Source organism: Dipteris shenzhenensis, chromosome 20 (assembly GCF_047967505.1).
Source record: "Dipteris shenzhenensis isolate YYH24624 ecotype China chromosome 20, Dip_SZ_1.0, whole genome shotgun sequence".
NCBI lineage: Eukaryota > Viridiplantae > Streptophyta > Polypodiopsida > Gleicheniales > Dipteridaceae > Dipteris > Dipteris shenzhenensis.
In genome coordinates, this window is record NC_141615.1 from 49,797,665 (window position 1) to 49,816,371 (window position 18,707).

The 18,707-nt window shown below is 45.6% G+C and overlaps 1 protein-coding gene across 4 annotated transcripts in view; it reads right to left on the minus strand.

Moving 5' to 3' along the window:
• Positions 1-18,707, minus strand: part of LOC147889792 (protection of telomeres protein 1a-like) — a 125,668-nt gene that overhangs the window by 20,687 nt on the left and 86,274 nt on the right. For all 4 annotated transcript variants that reach the window (XR_015542910.1, XR_015542911.1, XM_087391643.1 and 1 more), the window contains exons 5-8: positions 15,916-16,007; positions 15,081-15,359; positions 14,868-14,944; positions 65-123 (exon numbers count right to left, since the gene is read on the minus strand). Coding sequence is in view for 2 of the 4 variants with exons in the window: in XM_087391643.1 (XP_087247769.1) it covers positions 65-123; positions 14,868-14,944; positions 15,081-15,359; positions 15,916-16,007 (507 nt within the window). In the remaining 2 variants the exon portion in view is untranslated. The remainder of the gene's footprint in view (positions 1-64; positions 124-14,867; positions 14,945-15,080; positions 15,360-15,915; positions 16,008-18,707) is intronic.

The window sequence follows — 18,707 nt, forward strand, 5'->3', positions numbered from 1 at the left end:
TTCAAATAGGATCCAACCCAAGAGAAAAGCAAAAATTGGCATGACGAAAGATAAATAAATAAACCTGAGGATGCATTAGGACCTCCCGCAACGTTGAGAAAGGCACATGTTCATAATCTGTCACTGTTACACATTTTCACCATGAAGCTTCAATTAAGGCCACCCCAAAAGGGCTTGCACAAAGAGATTTCTCATCTATTTGCCCGCAAATCAGAAATATAACCATACAAAGGAGCTAAGAAGTTTAGTGGCGGAAGTGTTGGAGTTACAACACCAAGCAAGTTTTTCTCATTCACTCTTTCTAGGGCACCTCCGTTGATTTTGAAACTCCCTTGACATTGTGATGATTCTTTAAAATCTCTCTTTCTAAGACCCGTCTGGTTTCTCTTATTCACATTTTCATTTAGATCGTCTTATTTTTTGTGTTCAGACAATCACAATGCGATTAGAGCCCCTTTGTCAATTTTGAAACTCCCTTATCATGTTGTGATGATTTTGAGACCTATTGTGTTTCGCTTATTCACTTTGGCATTCAAATCATCACAACGTAATTCAAATCGTTCTAAAGCTCTTGTACTGCATTATGGTGATTTTTGAGACCTATTGGGTTTTCCTTATTAACTTTTTTGTCAGTGATTAGGGCCCCCTTTGTCAATCTAAAACTCCCTTGAGAGTATACCTAGAGAGGGCTGTATCTGCACCATGTGATCTACATGAGATTGAGTCAGAGGAGCACTTTGCCTTCAGATGTCTTGTATACTATGAGGTCCGAGGCCATCACCATTATCTTTTTAGAGATGGATTCGGAGCCCTCTCCAGCCTCTGGGTTTATTCGGATCAGAGACGTTTAGATCTTCATCATAAGGGTATACGACTTGACGTATTCGACCCTGAGTGAACAATCACATGAGGACTGCAGACATCTCCTCTCTATTCAACATGGGGAGATAAACCACTGGAGTCATATGGTTAGATCTTCTCCAACTCCATACGTTTCAGACTTGGGGGGGGGGGGACCCAAGAGTTCCCCACCAAGATCCAATTATATCACGACCACTTTTTGAGAGTATCGAAGGATGGACTCATCATCAGACCCCAATACCTTGAGGACATAGTAGTCTCACATGCACTGAGGATTGCCATTAGACAGATGCGGGTCTCATCCTATCAGTTGAGGATTGAGGAGGGGAGAGCTGCAAGTATACCAAGAGAGCAGCAGATCTGCAAGTTATGTCACCACAGGTTATTGAGGCAAACCAAGCACAAAGACGTGTCACAAATTTTTATGCATTTGAGTCAGCTCCAAGACACTATGGGGTGGAGGAGGAGATAGCTGATGTGAGGGCAATATGGATCAGTAGAGAGAGCCAACACGACGCTGCTAAGCGAGGGACGTAGAGATCACACACGACATGGAGCAAAGCACACACAACCGAGGTCCAACCTATCTCAGCTCTCCTCAAAGGGGACCGCCAATGACAGGCGTCACTCTTGACATAGCCCGTCGGATGCAGAGATCGAGGAGACCACGTCCTTTGCCACACAGCATGAGATAGCTCGGCATACGCACATCCAGGATATCCTCGCAGCCAACCAGAGAGCCACCACCATGCCATGCTTTGACTTCAAAGTCTCAGTTTTCAGTTTGTATTTGAGTTTGTTTGAGCTCTTTAGCTCTTTAGCTTAGCATAGCACTCAGCAAGGGCCCTAATACACCCTTTGTTTCAGCCCTTCGAGGCTTATATGAGATATTTTCGCTTGGTATACTTTGTCCCATAGGCCTGCAAGGCCTCCCGAAAACGTTAATCTCTCTCTCTCTCTCTCTATTTTGTTGTTTTGTGGATTTCAAGAAAGCATTTGAAACAGTTCCAAGAGGAGGATTATGGAAGAGAATGCAAGAAATAGGAGTCCCTTTGGCCTTAAGGGTAGGCATCTCTCGCATCTATGAAAAGGTATTATGCCGACTCAAACAAACACAAGGTATGTCTGATGTATTTGAGAGCAATATGGGAGTGAAGCAAGGCTGCCCTCTATCGCCTACCTTGTTCGGAATATGCATTGACCAACTGGAGGAGCTTGGATACACCAGCCTAGACATGCTAGAGTCTGTACCCTTTGTGACATGCAGACAGTTGAGACGGAGGCACATGTAGCTCTACAGTGCCCCCGATATGCACATATCAGGGAGGACTACCAGCAGATACTGGGGGACTCCGCTCAGTTGACATCAGTTCTCTTCACTGCCGCTCCAGCAGCATTGGGATCTTTTGCCACTCGTCTTTTTACCTGTCGTCAGAATCTCATAGACTCCTGACCCCTCTCCTTGAGGAGACTCTTTTTACATTGTATCGAGACGGGTCCCATGGGTCATTTTTTGGCCCCTCGAGGATGCTAATAAATTCTACTTCTACTTCTACTTCTTCTCTCTCTCTCTCTCTCTCTGTGGGTCAACCTCGGTAAAACCAAGGTTATGATCTTCAATACATCTCGAGCCGTCATGCACCAGGAGTAGTTCACGTTTGATGGGTCACCTGTTGAAATACTTTTAGCGTACACGTATCTTGGGGTTGTCTTCTCCAGACCCATCTTCACTATGAGACCCGCGATGTAGGCACGCTTGGGCAGAGGCTACGCTTCATTGGCCAAACTAGAGAGGTAGTGCTTCCGCTCGCACTTTCAGGATCCACAGACCAAGGGGCTGCTTTTTGACTCCTTGGTCCGCCCAGCGGGGATGTATGGCAGCCCTTGTTGGGGGCTAGACTTGTCGGATATAGAGTGGGCGCGTGTGGAGCGGCTACATGTTCTCATGCTATCACGGATGATTCGCAGTAAGCAATCTGTTCCTCACCAGCTCATTCAGGCTGAGTTTGGGTCATCCCCATTACAGCTAGATGCTACATTTCAGGTCATCACATATATGTACCAAGTCAGGGAGTATGGGGATTACTCTTCTGGACGCAGCAGGCTGCCATGGCTAGCATTGTCCTCCTCTATGACACTCTCAATAGGAGGTGACCAGAGATGCTGGTATGCACGCACAGAGAGATGGTTTGAGCGATTGGGGCTCCACATGGATAGACTCCCTCCCTTCCAGTACAGTATGGATGCTCCCTTTTCTCCCCTCTGGTCCCAGGTAATCCGTGATGATCTCTTACAGCTACACATATTCCGGACTTGGTTGGGACCGAGCGAACTCCCATTGAAGCTGAGCTTCTATAGAGATCACTACTTACATATCACAAAGGAGGGTTTCATTGACCCACCAGGATACACGCAGATCCACTTACCCCACTAACTTAGGGTCTCTATTGGGCAGTTCCAAGTCTCTTCGCATAGACTTCGTATCGAGAGCGGCAGAGCAAATCGCCTACCCAGGGAGAGGCACTTATGCACATTATGTGACATGCAGTAGGTTGAGATGGAGGAGCACTTCATCTTCAGGTGTCCTGTTTACTATGAGATCCGAGGGCGTTTCTACTGCCTCTTCAGAGACAACTATGGGGTTTTGTCCTGATTCCTCTCCTATCTAGATTAGAGATGCTTGGCAGGCTTCATTCATGAGGTAGTCAGGTACCACGAGAGGATACTCCAATCTCAGAGTTCTATCACGGAGTTCTTTCAGCCATATCACTTGGACCCCGCGAGATGAGGCCTCGACATGATCGTGACCCAGAGCCAGTGACTCGACAGCTCAGACAGAGGGTTAACACGCTGATTACAATTGGGGATATTCCCTCCATGTTTAGCGTTGGAGCCCAACCGACAAGGGTTACTGTAGCCCTAGTTAGGCGCGGAGCCATGAATAGGAGACGTCATAGGGCCGCACCCTCGAGTGGTCGACAGCACCCTATCGCTGATTTCATGCTTCCATTACCTCATCCACCCTGATGTCCTAATGATGATGATGATGATGATGAGATTGATATGTAGTCGACCACCGACATGACTATGTTGTACTTAGTACTTAGTACTAGAATTCTGCATTTTTTGCATTCTGCATTGGTGTGGATGCTCGTTTAGTAGCTCCACCCTCACAACTCATTTGTACCAGGATTTTCACAATCTCATAGACCCATCGGTCTTCCAAAGACTTTGATAAACTCTCTCTCTCTCTCTCTCTCTCTCTCTCTCTCTCTCTCTTTCTCTCTCTCTCTCTCAGCCATGCCTACCATACCTTCGCCTTAGCCGTACCTCTTTGCCGCACCTGTCGTACCTCTCCCGTACTTGTCTCATCCCGTCGTCAGCCGCTGCCAGCTGCACTAGCAGCCAGTAGCCACTACTAGCAATCAGCAGCCGCCAGCCCCGACTGTCCAACCCCTCTACTTTCGTCAACAACAAACTCCCCCCTCCCCTAGTTTCATCAACAACAAACTAACCCTAACCCCAAGTTGGACTAAACCCCCAACTCAACCCAAGGGTTAGGTTCAGCTAGGGGGTTCTACAAACAGCCAATTATGGACTGGCCTACCCTCTCCTCCAAGTCCCCCTCAACTCCTTCAACCTCCATCAGGACTCGGTACTCTACAATTGCAGCCATGACACCCTCTACGTATGCACGCAATTACCAACAAGAAGGCTCAAAACAACCCATCCTTTGGCAACAGGATCAGATTTTTTATCTGCAGCAAGCAATGAGAGAGCTCCGATAGGAACTAGCAGAGGTAAAGGCTCGACTTCAGGTGCCTGGTAAGTAGGCAATAATTGATGAAGTTGTAAAATCTTGTAAGGCTTCCCCCCTACTCTACAGCTAGTTTCTACTGTCAAAGATCTAGTTCACATTGAAGGACAAACCGCTAAGAAGGAAATGACTGTGGAAGTGGATACCAAAGCAAGTAAGACTATTCAAGCAGAGATTAAAGAACATGAACTAGATGTGATAATGCGCTGAAGATTAGAATAGGGAGACTCCCAGAAGATTGGTACAAAGAGGACACATATAGTAAAATATTGACAAAGATCATAGCAAGCTTGCCCAACATTGAATGGACGGATGATGATGAGCAGGATGATAAGGACTCCAGGCCAGCTTCTATTATGCACTATAAAGGTCATGCCATCCTTACACTGAAGTCAAAAGATATGTGGTATCAAGCTCCTCCGACAATCTTACAAGCTGAAGGGTACCAAAGTATGGATAGCTGAGGAGCTTACACAAGCTCAACTCAAGAATAAGGCAACTGAATTAGCTAAAGTCAGGGCTGCCAAAAAGGATGGAAAATGGGCAGTTTACCGTGAAGGCATAGCTCTAATCAAACAGTTCAAATCCAAACCAAAAGACTCTTAATCTTAAGCTGATGTATGGCTGATTACTCTTTCAGACTATTATGTAGGTACTCTAAATAAATTGGGGGTTGCTTTTACACTCCTTGGGAGCAGCCATGTGCCCTCCCTAAAGCACATGTACTAGAGGGTTTCTTGCTGTCCCATAGACCTGTTGGTCTCCAGAGGATGTTAATAGACTTTCTTTCTTTCTTTCTTTCTCTCTCCGATCACCGAGACAGGAGCAGACCTCCTAAATAGACTCTTCTCAGAGCTTGATCACTGATTTCTTCCAGCTAGACCATGCGGACTGCCACACCACGAGGCCCCAGCATGATCGTGACACAGAGCCAGCGACACGACAACTTAGACAGAGGGTTGATGCACAGATTACACTTGGGGATATTCCTTCCTTGTTCAGAGTTCAGGCTCCACCGACAAGGGTCACAGTAGCCCTTATGCAGAGGGAAGAATTTTAGGGCACTCCAAAAAGGAAAAACGCTCGATTGTTTGTGCTCTACGTGCTGACATCACGTGGACATTTTAGTGCAAGTATCACACACTTTTTAGCCTCAGCAACAAATCCACTTCCTGCATGCACATCAATCTCTACATCGACGCATCTAACCCAACACCTAAAATGAACAAAGAAAATGAATTATTTGCTTCTTTTTCATCGCTCGACGGTTGGTCTAGATCTAGATCAGAGTAGATTGGATCATCTTTACAGGAGAAAATCCACAAAAGCCAATCGAAGCCATGCCCAAAAATTCCTAAAAAGTTTCTACTCAGAATCAGCCCCTTCGCTCACATGCGGTTTCACATCATTACATTTCCTAAAACCCGATGTTGCTACAACCTAAAGATGACACAGACCACATCCGCGGGCAGTCGCCAGCACTCTATCTCTGACTTTATGCCCTCACTACCTCATCCCCCTTGACGCTCTGATGATGAGGATGTTAGTGTGTGTCGACAATCATCATTTTGACATGACTATGTAGTACTCAACACTTATCTTTTTGCATTTTGCATTGGAGTGGATGCTCGTTTAGTAGCTCCACCCACATAGCTTGTTTGTATGCCCTTTCTTCATCTATGGCTTGGCAGCTGAGGGCGATCAGAGGTGTTGGTACGCACGCACACACAGATGGTTTGAGAGTCTTAGGCTCCACATGGACAGATTAAGTATAGGATTGAGGCCTCTTATGCTCCGCTCACCTATCGCGACGTCAACCAGGTCATCCAAGAGATTTCTTATAGCTACACACTTCAGGACCTAAATGGACCTAGTGTGCTTCTACAATGACCACTGCTTAGGATCTCAGAGAAAAGCTTAATCGACCCACTAGGCTATGCATCCTCTAGACACAAATCCACTTAATTTAAAGTGTCTCTATCACCTAGGAAAGAGATGCGGTTCTCATACACCTCAAGGTTCGTAGGAGCAGATTCATCTCCTCCATTCCCTGAGGATATTGATCGGACAGTTTCATGTCTCATCGCACTGACTACAATTTGAGACTAGGTAGTGAACTGAGGGCATTCCTAGAGAGGGCTGCATCTATACTTTGTGTGATTGACAGGAGATCGAGTAAGAGGAGCACTTTGCTTTCAGATGCCCTTGTGTACTATGAGATCCAAGGTTGTTACCATTGTCTCTTTAGGGATGGTTTTGAATCCCTCCCCAGCTTCCTGTCTTAGCTAGATTGGAGTATCCTTGTTCAAGGCCATGTCTGGAATTTTTTTAAGCAGTGAAGGCAAGCATTGTGGAGAGAAAGAAAGAAAGTTTATTAAAGTCTTCGGAAGACCGATGGGTCTATGAGACTATGAAAATCCTGATACAACAAGCTGTGGTAGTGGAGCTACTAAACGGGCGTCCATACCAATGCAAAATGCAAAAAATGCAGAGTGGCAATACTAAGTCCTAAGTACAACATAGTCATGTCGATGGTTGACTATATATCAGTCTCAGCATCGTCATCAATATCCTCATCATCATTGGCAGCAACAAGATATCAGGATGGATGAGGTAGTGGAGGCATGAAGTCGGCAACAGAGTGCTATCGGCCACTCAGAGATGCGGTCCTGGCACGTCTCTTGGTCGTAGCTTTGCGTCTGACTAGGGCTACTGTGACCCTCGTCGGTCGGGCTCCGACTCTAAAGAAGGAGGGGATGTCCCCAAGTGTGATCTGTGTGTCGACCCTCTGTCTAAGCTGTCGGGTCACAGGCTCCGGGTCACGGTCATGTCGAGGCCTCGTCTCGTGGGGGTTCACGTGATCAAGCTGAAAGAACTCCGTGATAGAGCTCTGAGAGGGATCAGCCGAGGAAGAAGTCTGCTCCTGTCTCCGTGTTCGAAGTATCCTCTCACGGTGTCTAAGTGTCTCATGAATGAAACCTGCCAAACACCGCTGGTCGAGGTAGGAGAGGAAACAGGCCAAAACCCCATAACTATCCCTGAAGAGGCAATGGAAACGTCCTCGGATCTCATAGTACACAGGACACCTGAAGATGAAATGCTCCTCTATCTCAACTTCCTACATGTCACACAGTGTGCATATGCCCCTCTCCCTGGGTAGTCGCTCTGCTCTGCCGCTCTCGATGCGAAGTCTATGTGAAGAGACTCGGAACTTGCCCAAGAGATATCCTCAGCGAGTGGGGTAGGTGAATCTGTGTGTATCTTGGTGGGCCAATGAAACCCTCCACTGTGATATGTAAGAAGTGATCTTTGTAGAAGCTAAGCTTCACTGGGAGTTCACTCGGTCCCAACCAGGTCCGAAATATGTGTAGCTGTAATAGATCCTCACGGATAACCTGGTTGACCTCGTGTGAAAAGAGGGGAGAAAACGGAGCATCCATGCTATACTGGAAGGGAGGTAGTCTATCCATGTCGAGCCCCAATCGCTCAAACCATCTCTCTGTACGTGCATACCAGCAGCTCTCGTCTCCTCCTGCTGCAAGTGCCATAGAAGAGGAAAGAGCTATCCATGGTAGCCTGCTACGCCCGGAGGTATAATCCCCGTATTCCTTAACTCGGTACAGATATGTGATGACCTGAAATGCACCATCTAGCTGTAAATGGGGTGACCCAAACTCAGCCTGAATGATCTGGTGAGGAACGGATGACTTACCACGAATCATCCGTGATAACATGAGAGGTCACCTTGGTATTTCTCCCTTTTCTCCCCACTGGCGTCCTAGACAGGGTCACTCCCTCCCTAGCCATCAGTCAAGGGTCTTTGTGAGAACTGGATGCATTCTAGACTTTCGGTGAGACACATGATCGGAGGTCAACATTGGTAAAACAAAGGTCATGATCTTCAACATGTATCGATCCACAGCACATCGAGAGTAGTTCACCGATGTGGGGGACCGGTTGAGATAATTGCATCTTTTACATACTTGGGAGTCCTTTTCTCAAGCCTGATCTTCACAATCAAACCAGCCATGCAGGCCCATTTGAGCAGACGATATGCCACACTTGCTAGACTCAAGTGTCATTGCTTTCAATGCCAATTTTGAGACCCTGGGACAAGCTCTTCTATTCACTCTTGTTCGTCCAGCTAGGATACATGGCTGCCCCTTTGGGGGCAGATCTGCTCCGACAGACGGGTCCTACGTCTTGCGAGACTATAGGTTCTACTTCTCTCTTGGATGATCCGTGGCAAAACATCGTCCTATCCCTCTAGAGCTTGATGCATCCTTTCGGGTGGTGACTCCACATTCCTCCATAGAGTCAAGCCTTGGGCACCATGACATCCTGATGATGCAGGATATCGTGGCTCACCTTAACCTTGTCTATGGAGCTAGAGGCAGAGGGGAATCAGAGAAGTTAGTAAGTGAAGACATGCACATGATTGGCAAGCCTTCCATATGGATAGACTGCTACCGTCTCAATATAACCTTAAGGCCCCATCCACTCCGCTCACCTATCACGAGGTGAACAAGGTAATCGGAGCAGATATCCTACAACTTCACGCGTATAGAGCCTGACTAGCACCCCATAATCTCTCGGTAAAACTCAGCTTCTGCGGAGATCACTGCCAGCTGATTTTGGAGGAGGGTTTTACCAATTCCCCCCATCTATACTCGGATCCATGTCCCACACGAACTCAATATGGGCACAGAGGACAAAGCACACCACATGAGAGAAGGATCTACAATTTATGTGACATGCAAGAGGTTGAGACAGGAAGCACTTTGCTGGAAACATTTTATAAGACTATGGCCAACCAATCGGCCTGCGATTATAGCCCATTCTTCCTTATCTTATTCGTGTTACACAGACTGGCTTTGTGCATGGCAGTATAACATTTACTCTTTTTGGGAAGCTTCAAATTGGGCTACACAAAGTGGCTAGTGCATTGCCATTCTACTCTTGGATTTTCAAAAGGCATATGACTAGAGTTTTTTGAAGGTACCCTTGCACGCTTTGAATTCTTAAATGCATGGATTAGAGGGGTTCCTCCTTATACCAATCAGCTCACAGCTAGGTGCTCATCAGTGGAGAAAGGGGGGAGAGATTTCAGATTTCTAGATCTGTCAGTTTGGGATGCCCTCTTGCCTAAGTAGTAAAGAGGAGATGTTCTTATGTGAGGGTTAACTCGAGGGGAGTCTGTTGTGTCGTGTGTAGTCTAGGTCTTGGATGCATCGTGTCCCTTGCTGCCTTTGGCTTGAGTCACTAGAAAGGAGTCTACAATCGTCCTTTGGTTGGACTCTCGAGGGCCCTCCAGCAGGTTTCTCCCTTGTACTCAGAGGAGTCGGTCTCTGTTGTTGGGCCTCAAGGGGGAAAGTCACCATGCATGCCTGATCAAAATGGGCCAAGAAATTTCTAAGTGGTCCAAAGCCCACTCATGAATAGATAGTGATGCCGTCTATGGATCTAATGCCCAAAGATCCTACAAATATGACATTGGTCCTGCCTGCCTGCAATTTCCACTCTCTGCCAAAAAAGAGAGCCATCCAAGCACGGAAGCATGATGTGGTCGTAAAAAATATTAGGGTCAGAGACAATGACCCGTGCCACATCCAATGTGATCGCCTCTGTTGCTGAAGAGGGAAAACTAGGGAGGGGGGGATCTCAATGACCACTCCAAAAGCAACTCCAATCGTGGCAAGGAGCCAATCGTACACCTGGGGCAGACCTGGAAATTTGCTGAAAATAAACATCGTTTGCCTATCCTCCTCTGATGGGTCGAATCCAAGAGAGAAGGCTTGAGGAAAATTTTCCTAGAACCAAGCGCTAAGGGACTGGCATTGAGCACAGTGCTCGCAGCTCTAGGAGTATCAAAAGCCACCTAAAAGAAACCTCGTCCCAAAAGTCGAATATCCGTGAGACGCACGGTAAGGTCCTCTAGTAAGGCCGCAAGCATTAAGTGCCTAGCCTATGATCTGGACAGGACCCATGGATGCGTGTAAAGAGGGTGATGGAGCTCTCAAGATCCACGTCCTTTTGTAACTGTAACTGTTCATCTTTCGAAAAGATCTATGTTCTCGTGACTGGAGAAAGTGGACGAGGATTGATTCGTGAATCAGGGTGAAAGGCCAATTCAAACCGATTAAAGATCTGTCCATCGTTTGTAGAGGGTTGAGGGAGAGGGGTAGAACTGGAAATCTTAAGGGAAGGGAAGAAGAAGAAAAATGGAGAGGCTAAGGATCTAAGGGAAGGCTAAGGGTGATAGGGGAGAAAAGGAGCTGAAGGGAGAATGTGAGGGAAGAGAGGTGGTGAGGCTAAGGACTAAGGGAAGTTAAGGCTGAAGGAGAAGATAGGAGGGCTGAGAAAGAAAGAAAGAAAGTTTATTGAAGTTTTTGGAAGAAGAAAGGATCTATGAGACTAAAAGAAACTTGATACAATGATTTGAGGGGTAGAGCCACTAAGCAGGCATCAACACCCATAATGAATACAAAAAGAAATGTTGATCATAACAGCACCGATACATAGAGAAAAGCTCTTCGAGCTTAGAGGATGGGATCTAGCAGGGTGTCAACCCTGAGAAGGAGGCGTCATTGTGTGAGGCTGTTGTGGTGGCATAAAACCTATGATGGAGCGCAGGCGTCTAGTGGTATGTGTGGTGCATTGTGGTCTCGTGGCTATGACCTTGCAGCCAACAAGCACCACTGTCACTCCTGTGGATAGTGTCTCCAACATAGAGGGAAGGTCTCCTAATATTATCTGTAACTCAGTCTGCTGGCAAGTCTGTTGTATCTCTGTTCGAGTCCTCGCATCCGCCATTTACGTAAGTCCAATGGTTCGTGCTATCTGGCTGCTGAAAAAACTCAATGATCATGCTTTGAGAGGATTTTGATTGTATGCCTAATCTCCCCTACGTGCCTGGAGCAACCGCTCCTTGTGTCAAACATCCTCATGAAGGAAGGTTGCTAAGCATCTCTGATCTAGGTAGGAAAGGAGACTGGATAGGCGTCTAAAACCATCCCTAAAGAGGCAATGATAGCGACCTCTGATCTCATAGTACACGGGACATGTGAAGTGAAGTGCTTCTTTGACTCGATCTCCTGGTGATTGATCGCATAGGGTGCAGATGCGACCCTCTCTGGGTATGCCTTCACCCAACCACTTTCAATACGGAGTCAATGAGATGAAACGCGGAACTGTCCGATCCATATCCTCAAGGAGTGGGGGAGGTGGATCCGTGTGTATGCTGACCGAACAATGAAGCCCTCTGTCGAGATTTGCAAGTAGTGGAAGTTGAGCTTCACACTAAGCTCCTACGGTGCCAACCAAGTCCTAAATGTATGTAATTGTAAGAGATCCCCTTGGATGACCTTGTTCACCTTGTGATATGTAATCAGAATGGAGGGGGCCTCAACACTATACCGGAAGGCAGGTAACCTATCTATGTGGAGCCCAAGGCTCTAAAACCATCTACATGTGCGTGCATACCAACACCTCTTGTCACCGTTTGCCACTAGCACTGTGGATGAGGACAACCAAGGAAGCCTACGTCACCCCTGTGGTGCAGAAGCCATACTATCTAATGCGGTAGAGATATGTGATAACCTGAAATGCCGCATTGAGCTGTAGTGGGGATGCTCCGAACTCAGCCAAGACTATCGGATGTGGAACCAAGGGCTTACTATGAATCATCCGCGAAAGCATGAGAACCCAAAGCCTCTCCAATCTATCCCACCCTGTCTCTGATAGGTCTGGCCCCTAACAAGGGCTTCCATACATACTTGCTGGTCAGACCAAAGAGTCAAAGAGAAGGGTTTTCGTCTGGGAATCTTGGAAGTGAGAATGAAAGCACTACCGCTTGAGTCTAGCTATTGCAGTGTAACCCATGCTCAGTCAGATCCGTAGTGCTAGTCTATCGTGAAGATTGGGCCAAAGAAAAGGACACCCAAGTATATGTAGGATGCAACCACCTCCACTAGTAACCCATCTAAGGTGCAATGTTCTCTGTGCATGGCTGCTTGGGTGTGTTGAAGATCATGATCTTGGTCTTACCAAGGTTGACCTTCAGGTCATGTGTCTCACAAAGGGTATGAAGTGCATCTAAGTGTCGCTGAAGACCCTCTACATAGGAAGAGAGTAAGACCACATCATCTACATACAGGAGAATCTCGAGCAAAAATCCTGGTAGAGAACAACCAGCCCTCCTAGGGCCCCAATAAAGGTCTCAATCTCATCTATGTAGAGGCTGAACAAGCTCATCTATCAGAGGGTAGGGAAGATGAAGGGGGGAGGAGAGAGCTTAAGGGGCTGAGGAGGCTGTAGAGAGGCTAAGGTAGGGGTGAGGAGATGAAGGGCAAGGAGAGGCTGGGAAGAGTTGAGGTCTAAGGGAGGGATTCAGGGCCTCTTTGGAGCGAGTTTTTCTGCTATTACTTGAGGTAGCAGGCACATTTTGAGGCTAAAGTTTGCTGTTATTAGAGGACGGGCTTGGATGTATTCCTGGGGTGAAGCTTGCAACTCAGGAAGTTGGCTGTTGTAACTTCGAATTGCAGCTGCTGGAGCCTCCAATTCTTGAGCAAAAAACGAGCTGTGACTTGCAGTGAAACGAATTGTTCCTGGCAGCTAATACATGGGCTGAAAATCTGCTGCAAACCCTGACAAAAGAAGGCAAAATGAGGCTTGAGGGCAGCTTGAGAAGGCACGACTTGGAGATCAGCTTGAGGCCCGTTTTCCAGCTTGAGATCTAGCCCGTTCTCCAGCTCAAATTCCAGCTCCAAAGCAGCATGAAATCTCACCCCTTTTCCAGTTCGAAATCAGCCCGTTTTCCAAATCGAAATCCAGCTCCAATGCAGCATGAAATCAAGCCCGTTTTTCAGCTCGAAATCAGCCCATTTTTCAGTCGAAACCCATCTCCAAGGCAGCACAAAATCCAGCCCGTTTTAGGTCTCGAAATGAGCAGAGAGATAGACAGTCCAGGTGGAGGAAGGGAGGGAAGCTAAAGGGCTGGGGAATTAAGGGAGAACTGACCTAGGGGAGCAGGGAGAGAGAGCACGACGGGGAGTTCTGTAGCCATGCTGTTCATCAAACAAATATCCTTATCTGACAATAGCCTCTTCTCACAATAATCTTCATAAGGGGGCTCCTCCAAACATTCTCACATAATTTTAGATAAAAAAATTTGTAATTATCTAAATTTGTAACATATTATTTGAACCGAGATAGATATTTAAAACCTTCACGTTGTCAAGCCTATCTACAATAATCCCAGCAAAACATCCTTTGTTGAAAACGTATGAAAATTTATACTAGCCGTTTGCTGCTTGTTTTTGGATGGCTAGCAACCCGAGAGCTAAAATACACTCCAATTTAGTTTATAAACAGGACTCAGATAGTTACGAGTCACAACATCAAACACGGTTGTGTCACTCCTTGGATAGAGCTTCTGCATTCCCACCACTTGCTTCTAACATTTAATATTATTTTGTCATTTTGCTAAATGCCTGGCGAATGCAAAGGAAAGATTTTACCCAATTTTTAAAATGCATGTTTCTAGCCACTGGAAATATTGTCTGAGCAGAACTGAAGCAAAATAGACAATATATTTAGGGAACCTGTACCAGCTCAGGATTCCAGGCCTACTTCACCTGCAAGGTCAGCCTGGGAGGTGATTTCCAGCATTACCCTATGGCGGATATGGTGTTCGCGATGTTCTTTTGTCCTTGGGGGCCATTTATGCACGGAGGCTGACATTCTCGCTTCCATTTGGGTGGAGATTATCTTCACTCTCAGGAGTCAGTGGGAGCCGTGTACAAGCACCTCTTTGGCAGCTCATGGGAGACTTTTATCCTTCATGAGGACATGGGACTGCTCATTATTTTTTCATTTGACCCCTTTTGGGATGTCGTGGCATTTTAGACCACCACCATGGCTTTTATGCCACATTGTTGAGGCTAGGGATAGAGTACTTTCTCTCCCACCTGTTGTATGATTCGTTTTGAATGGAATATATCACTTTTTCTTGTAATTCTGCTACACAAATGGGTTTGCACAAGGCAGCCTTCAAACATGCAACTACTTTAGAGCAGAACAGGGGAGATTGCTGTTAGGCATCCACAAAGAGGCCCCACCAATAGAATGCAGCTGGCTTTTATTCACAGCCCTTTAACTGAGTACAAATAATTTAGGCAATTAGTAGTACCTGTAATAGTATGGAGGGGCCTTGGAGCCCACTGAGGCAAACGTCCATCATCATCATGGATCCTGTCTTGATAGGATCTGCCATGAAAACATTAACACCCACTTAACTCAAACTCAAAAATAACACATGGGACACTTACCTGGCTGAAGTAAGCATGAAGAAAAAAAAAAATGCAGCTATCTTGAGAAAGAAACCCCTCATTTCCCAGCATACCTTTCACATTCTTTTACTAGCTCGTGACTGGGTGAAAGCAGACTGATTTTGCTCTCATGCACAAAAACTGCCTCATAAATCCCAGACTGGACTCGACATGTCAAGTTACGGAACTTGGCCCAACTACCCGGCTCAGGGAGACGCAGTGGAAGCTCTTCTGCTGGAATACCAGGAACAACTGCCAACAGAGTTCCAATCGGAGGAAAGGTGCTAGACGTCCTTGAAAGAGGAGTAAGCTGCCCTGGTCTCATCTCCACTGGATCGTGCTGGGTATCCATCCTAAATTTAATTTCAGTCAGCGTGATGAAAGCTAGCTTAAAGAGATATGCAAAACAGTCCAATTAAGTTACAAGAGGAAAGTACTGTGATTTCCTGAAGTCATGTTTTAGTGCTACTAACCATGTTATCGGTTGTACATACATGCTCAGAATAATAATAGTAGAGTATAGCCAGGTGATTGAGTCTGTAGTGTGCTTCATGTCATCCTTCTCCCCCCATCCTAAATGGAGAGTTATGCAGTTCTTCACTTGATAATGGGCTTTTTTCTAGCTTTGCAAAAATTCCTAAAGTTATTTTCAAGAACGTTAACCTGAGTAATTACAAACCAAAGAACGATGCCCCTCTGCATACTTCAAACAGGACTAACAAACAAGTAGATACTTTGATTTCATCAAAATAATTATATAAAGAAATGAATATGGAAATGAAGGCTATTAACAAATCGTCCAATCAAAAATGAATCTACTTATCAACACACTCAAACACTAATAATCCACAGTTCAACTAGCATACTCACAAAATTAAACAAACACAAAAGATACTAAGAAGTACTTACGGTGTCAACAAATATGCAGGTGGAGCATCTGTGCCATCCCAAACATACATGATAATCGCACTAGTAGATTCTTGATGATCTAAGACCAAAACCTGTTGTAATGGATCATTAGAACAATCATCATAAAACTAGAAACTACAAATACAACAAAACTCCAGAGATCTTTGCCAATGTCCCCCCCCCCCCAAAAAAAAATAGAAAAGAAAAAGAGAGCTATTAATCTGCAGGTGGAATCTGAACCATCCCAAACATGTTATAATGGATCAAAGGAACAATCATCATAAAACTAGAAACTAAAAATATAACAAAACCCCGGAGATCTATGCCAATGTCGCCCCCCCCCCCCCCAAAAAAAAAAAAGAAAAGAAAAGAAAAAGAGTGCTATTAATTGTGACCAAATTAAATAAAATCAAGATAAATTCTATAAAAGCCTCATACAAAATCATTGGGTCATTTATGTCAACGTTTGCATCCTGTATGTGTGCAATATTTACATGTTCAGATATGCGGTAGTTTTATGAATAAAGAAGTAAGGTTATTCCCTAAAACGAACAGAAATCATATCAACAGCCTTGTCATTGGTAAGAGCCATGAGAAAACTTCAAAAGAAAAATCCTCAAACAAATTATTGATTGTATGACAAACGATTACGACATGGATGATTATGTATAGATTGATTATACATAGGCACATGTGCACCTTCTTTTTCCTTTCATTTGTATGTAGACCAAACATTGAGAATGCAGTATCAACAATATTGATTATGTTTATACTAGTTATATATAGGCACATGTCCATCTTCTTTTTCCTTTTCTTTTTTATGTAGACACACCATTCAGTAGTCTTTGGAGGTGTGATTGACAACTCTAGTTCTGCCCATAGGAGTATTTCGCTCGATGACTTTGATTTTCTTGGTCTCATAGCTTTCTTTGCCTTCCGTAGACCTTAATAAATCTCTCTTGGTAGCCTGAATCCAGGAACTCAAAGGGCCCAGGGAACCAGCCATAATCGCTGTGGTAATGCAGACCTGTAAGGGCCACTCCTCCTACTCCTAAATTAGTCCCTAGAGTCAAGGATCTTGTTCACACATAAGTGCAAACAATAAGCTTCTTTGCCAATCTTACAAGCTGAAAGGGACCAAGATATGGATCGCCGAAGACATCACAAGAGCTCAACTGAACCAAATGACAACGGAATTAACCAAATGACAACTGAACCACAAGAGCTCAACTGAACCAAATGACAATGGAATTAACCAAGGTCAAGGCTACTAGGCTTGCTACTAGGAAGGATAGAAAATGGCCAGTATATTGTGAGGATGTGGCCCTCATCAAGGAGTTTAATTCCAAACCAAAAGACCCCCAATGTTAAACTCATGCATGGCTGTTTATTGCCTTATTTTCAGACTATAGTGTAGGTAGCTTCTAATAATTTGGAGTCGCTCTATGCACTCCTTGGGAGCTGCCTTGTATTCTCCCTGAATGGATGTATTGGCTGGTTTTTTCTATTCCATAGACCAATTGGTCTCCCGTGGACATTAATAGACTTTCTTTCTTTCTGTCTCACCTTCCTCCCACCCTCCTCTCACACATTCCCTCCTACCACTGTCTCAACCCTCTGCCTGCTGATCACCATCCTCTCCAACACCTCCTTGCACCCCAGCTCCCTATTGCTATGTGTGCCGCCTCCCAGCCCACCTGCTGATCACGATCTCCAGCAGCTCCCTACACCCCAAACCCCCTTTGTTGTTTGTGCCGCCTCCCAACCCCCTCCCTGCTAATCATGAACCATCCCAGCCCACCCTCCCCCCCCCTCTTTTCCTTAAAAAAAAAGCCCTCCTAGTGTTGTTTGCACCCCTCCTACACCCTCCCTACTGTTTGCAAACCATCCCAGCTCCTCCCTGCCATACCCTGCACTACTGCAAAGAGCAAGTCCAACTATCCAACATCTCTCGTGTGATAGTGACTTCTCAGCCAGCTTGCGACTAGCAAGGAAAAACCGTCACTCGTCACCCCCCCTTACTCTGAACTAGGTGGTCAATACCATCAAACCAAAGTAAAAGACAATACATTCATTTTTGGGGGACAACCCAGGGCAAAGTACCTCTTATTGACTCCAATATGAGGAATAGATCATGCAACATAGCAGATGAAGCATCCTACTTAGGTCCAGTAGATGTAGCATAAATATTCTTGAGCTTGTCCAAGGTCTCCTTGGTTAAAGTAGTGAGGTCAAGTTGATCAAGCAATTTGTTGACCAATCTCACACCGATAAGCGCCATTGCTTTGTAATTCTGCTCATCCCTAGCTGAGAGTTGTGTTGATGAGTTTTCACCACAAGGACGAGGCTCCATAGTTATCAATCTAAGGTAGCAAAGCTAGCAAGCTGAAATGAATAACCAGCAAATGAAGAGGCTGGTCTAGGGCTCTGAAATGGATCAACAGCTTGAGAAATGCGTAAATAAATGTGTCCAATAGCTAGTGGATGACCTCAGAGGCTTCAAATTGCAAACCCTAATGAAAACACAGCTGGAAAATGCACCGAGTTGTAGACCTGAACCAGAATGGGAGCTAGAAATGCTGCAATACGTCTAAAATCAGCAAAGAGGTAGCTGTAGGTGTTCCAAAACACAACAGGAGGTCCGAAATGCTATCAGGGCACCAATCTGGAAATCGGCTGCTGTAGGTGTGCTAGAGACCTCAAGACAGCTCCAAAATGCAAAAGTGGCTGTTCAAGATACACCGAGGTGCTGCAGCCGGTCTTCAAGCAAAGAATCGGCTTGTTTTGATGTG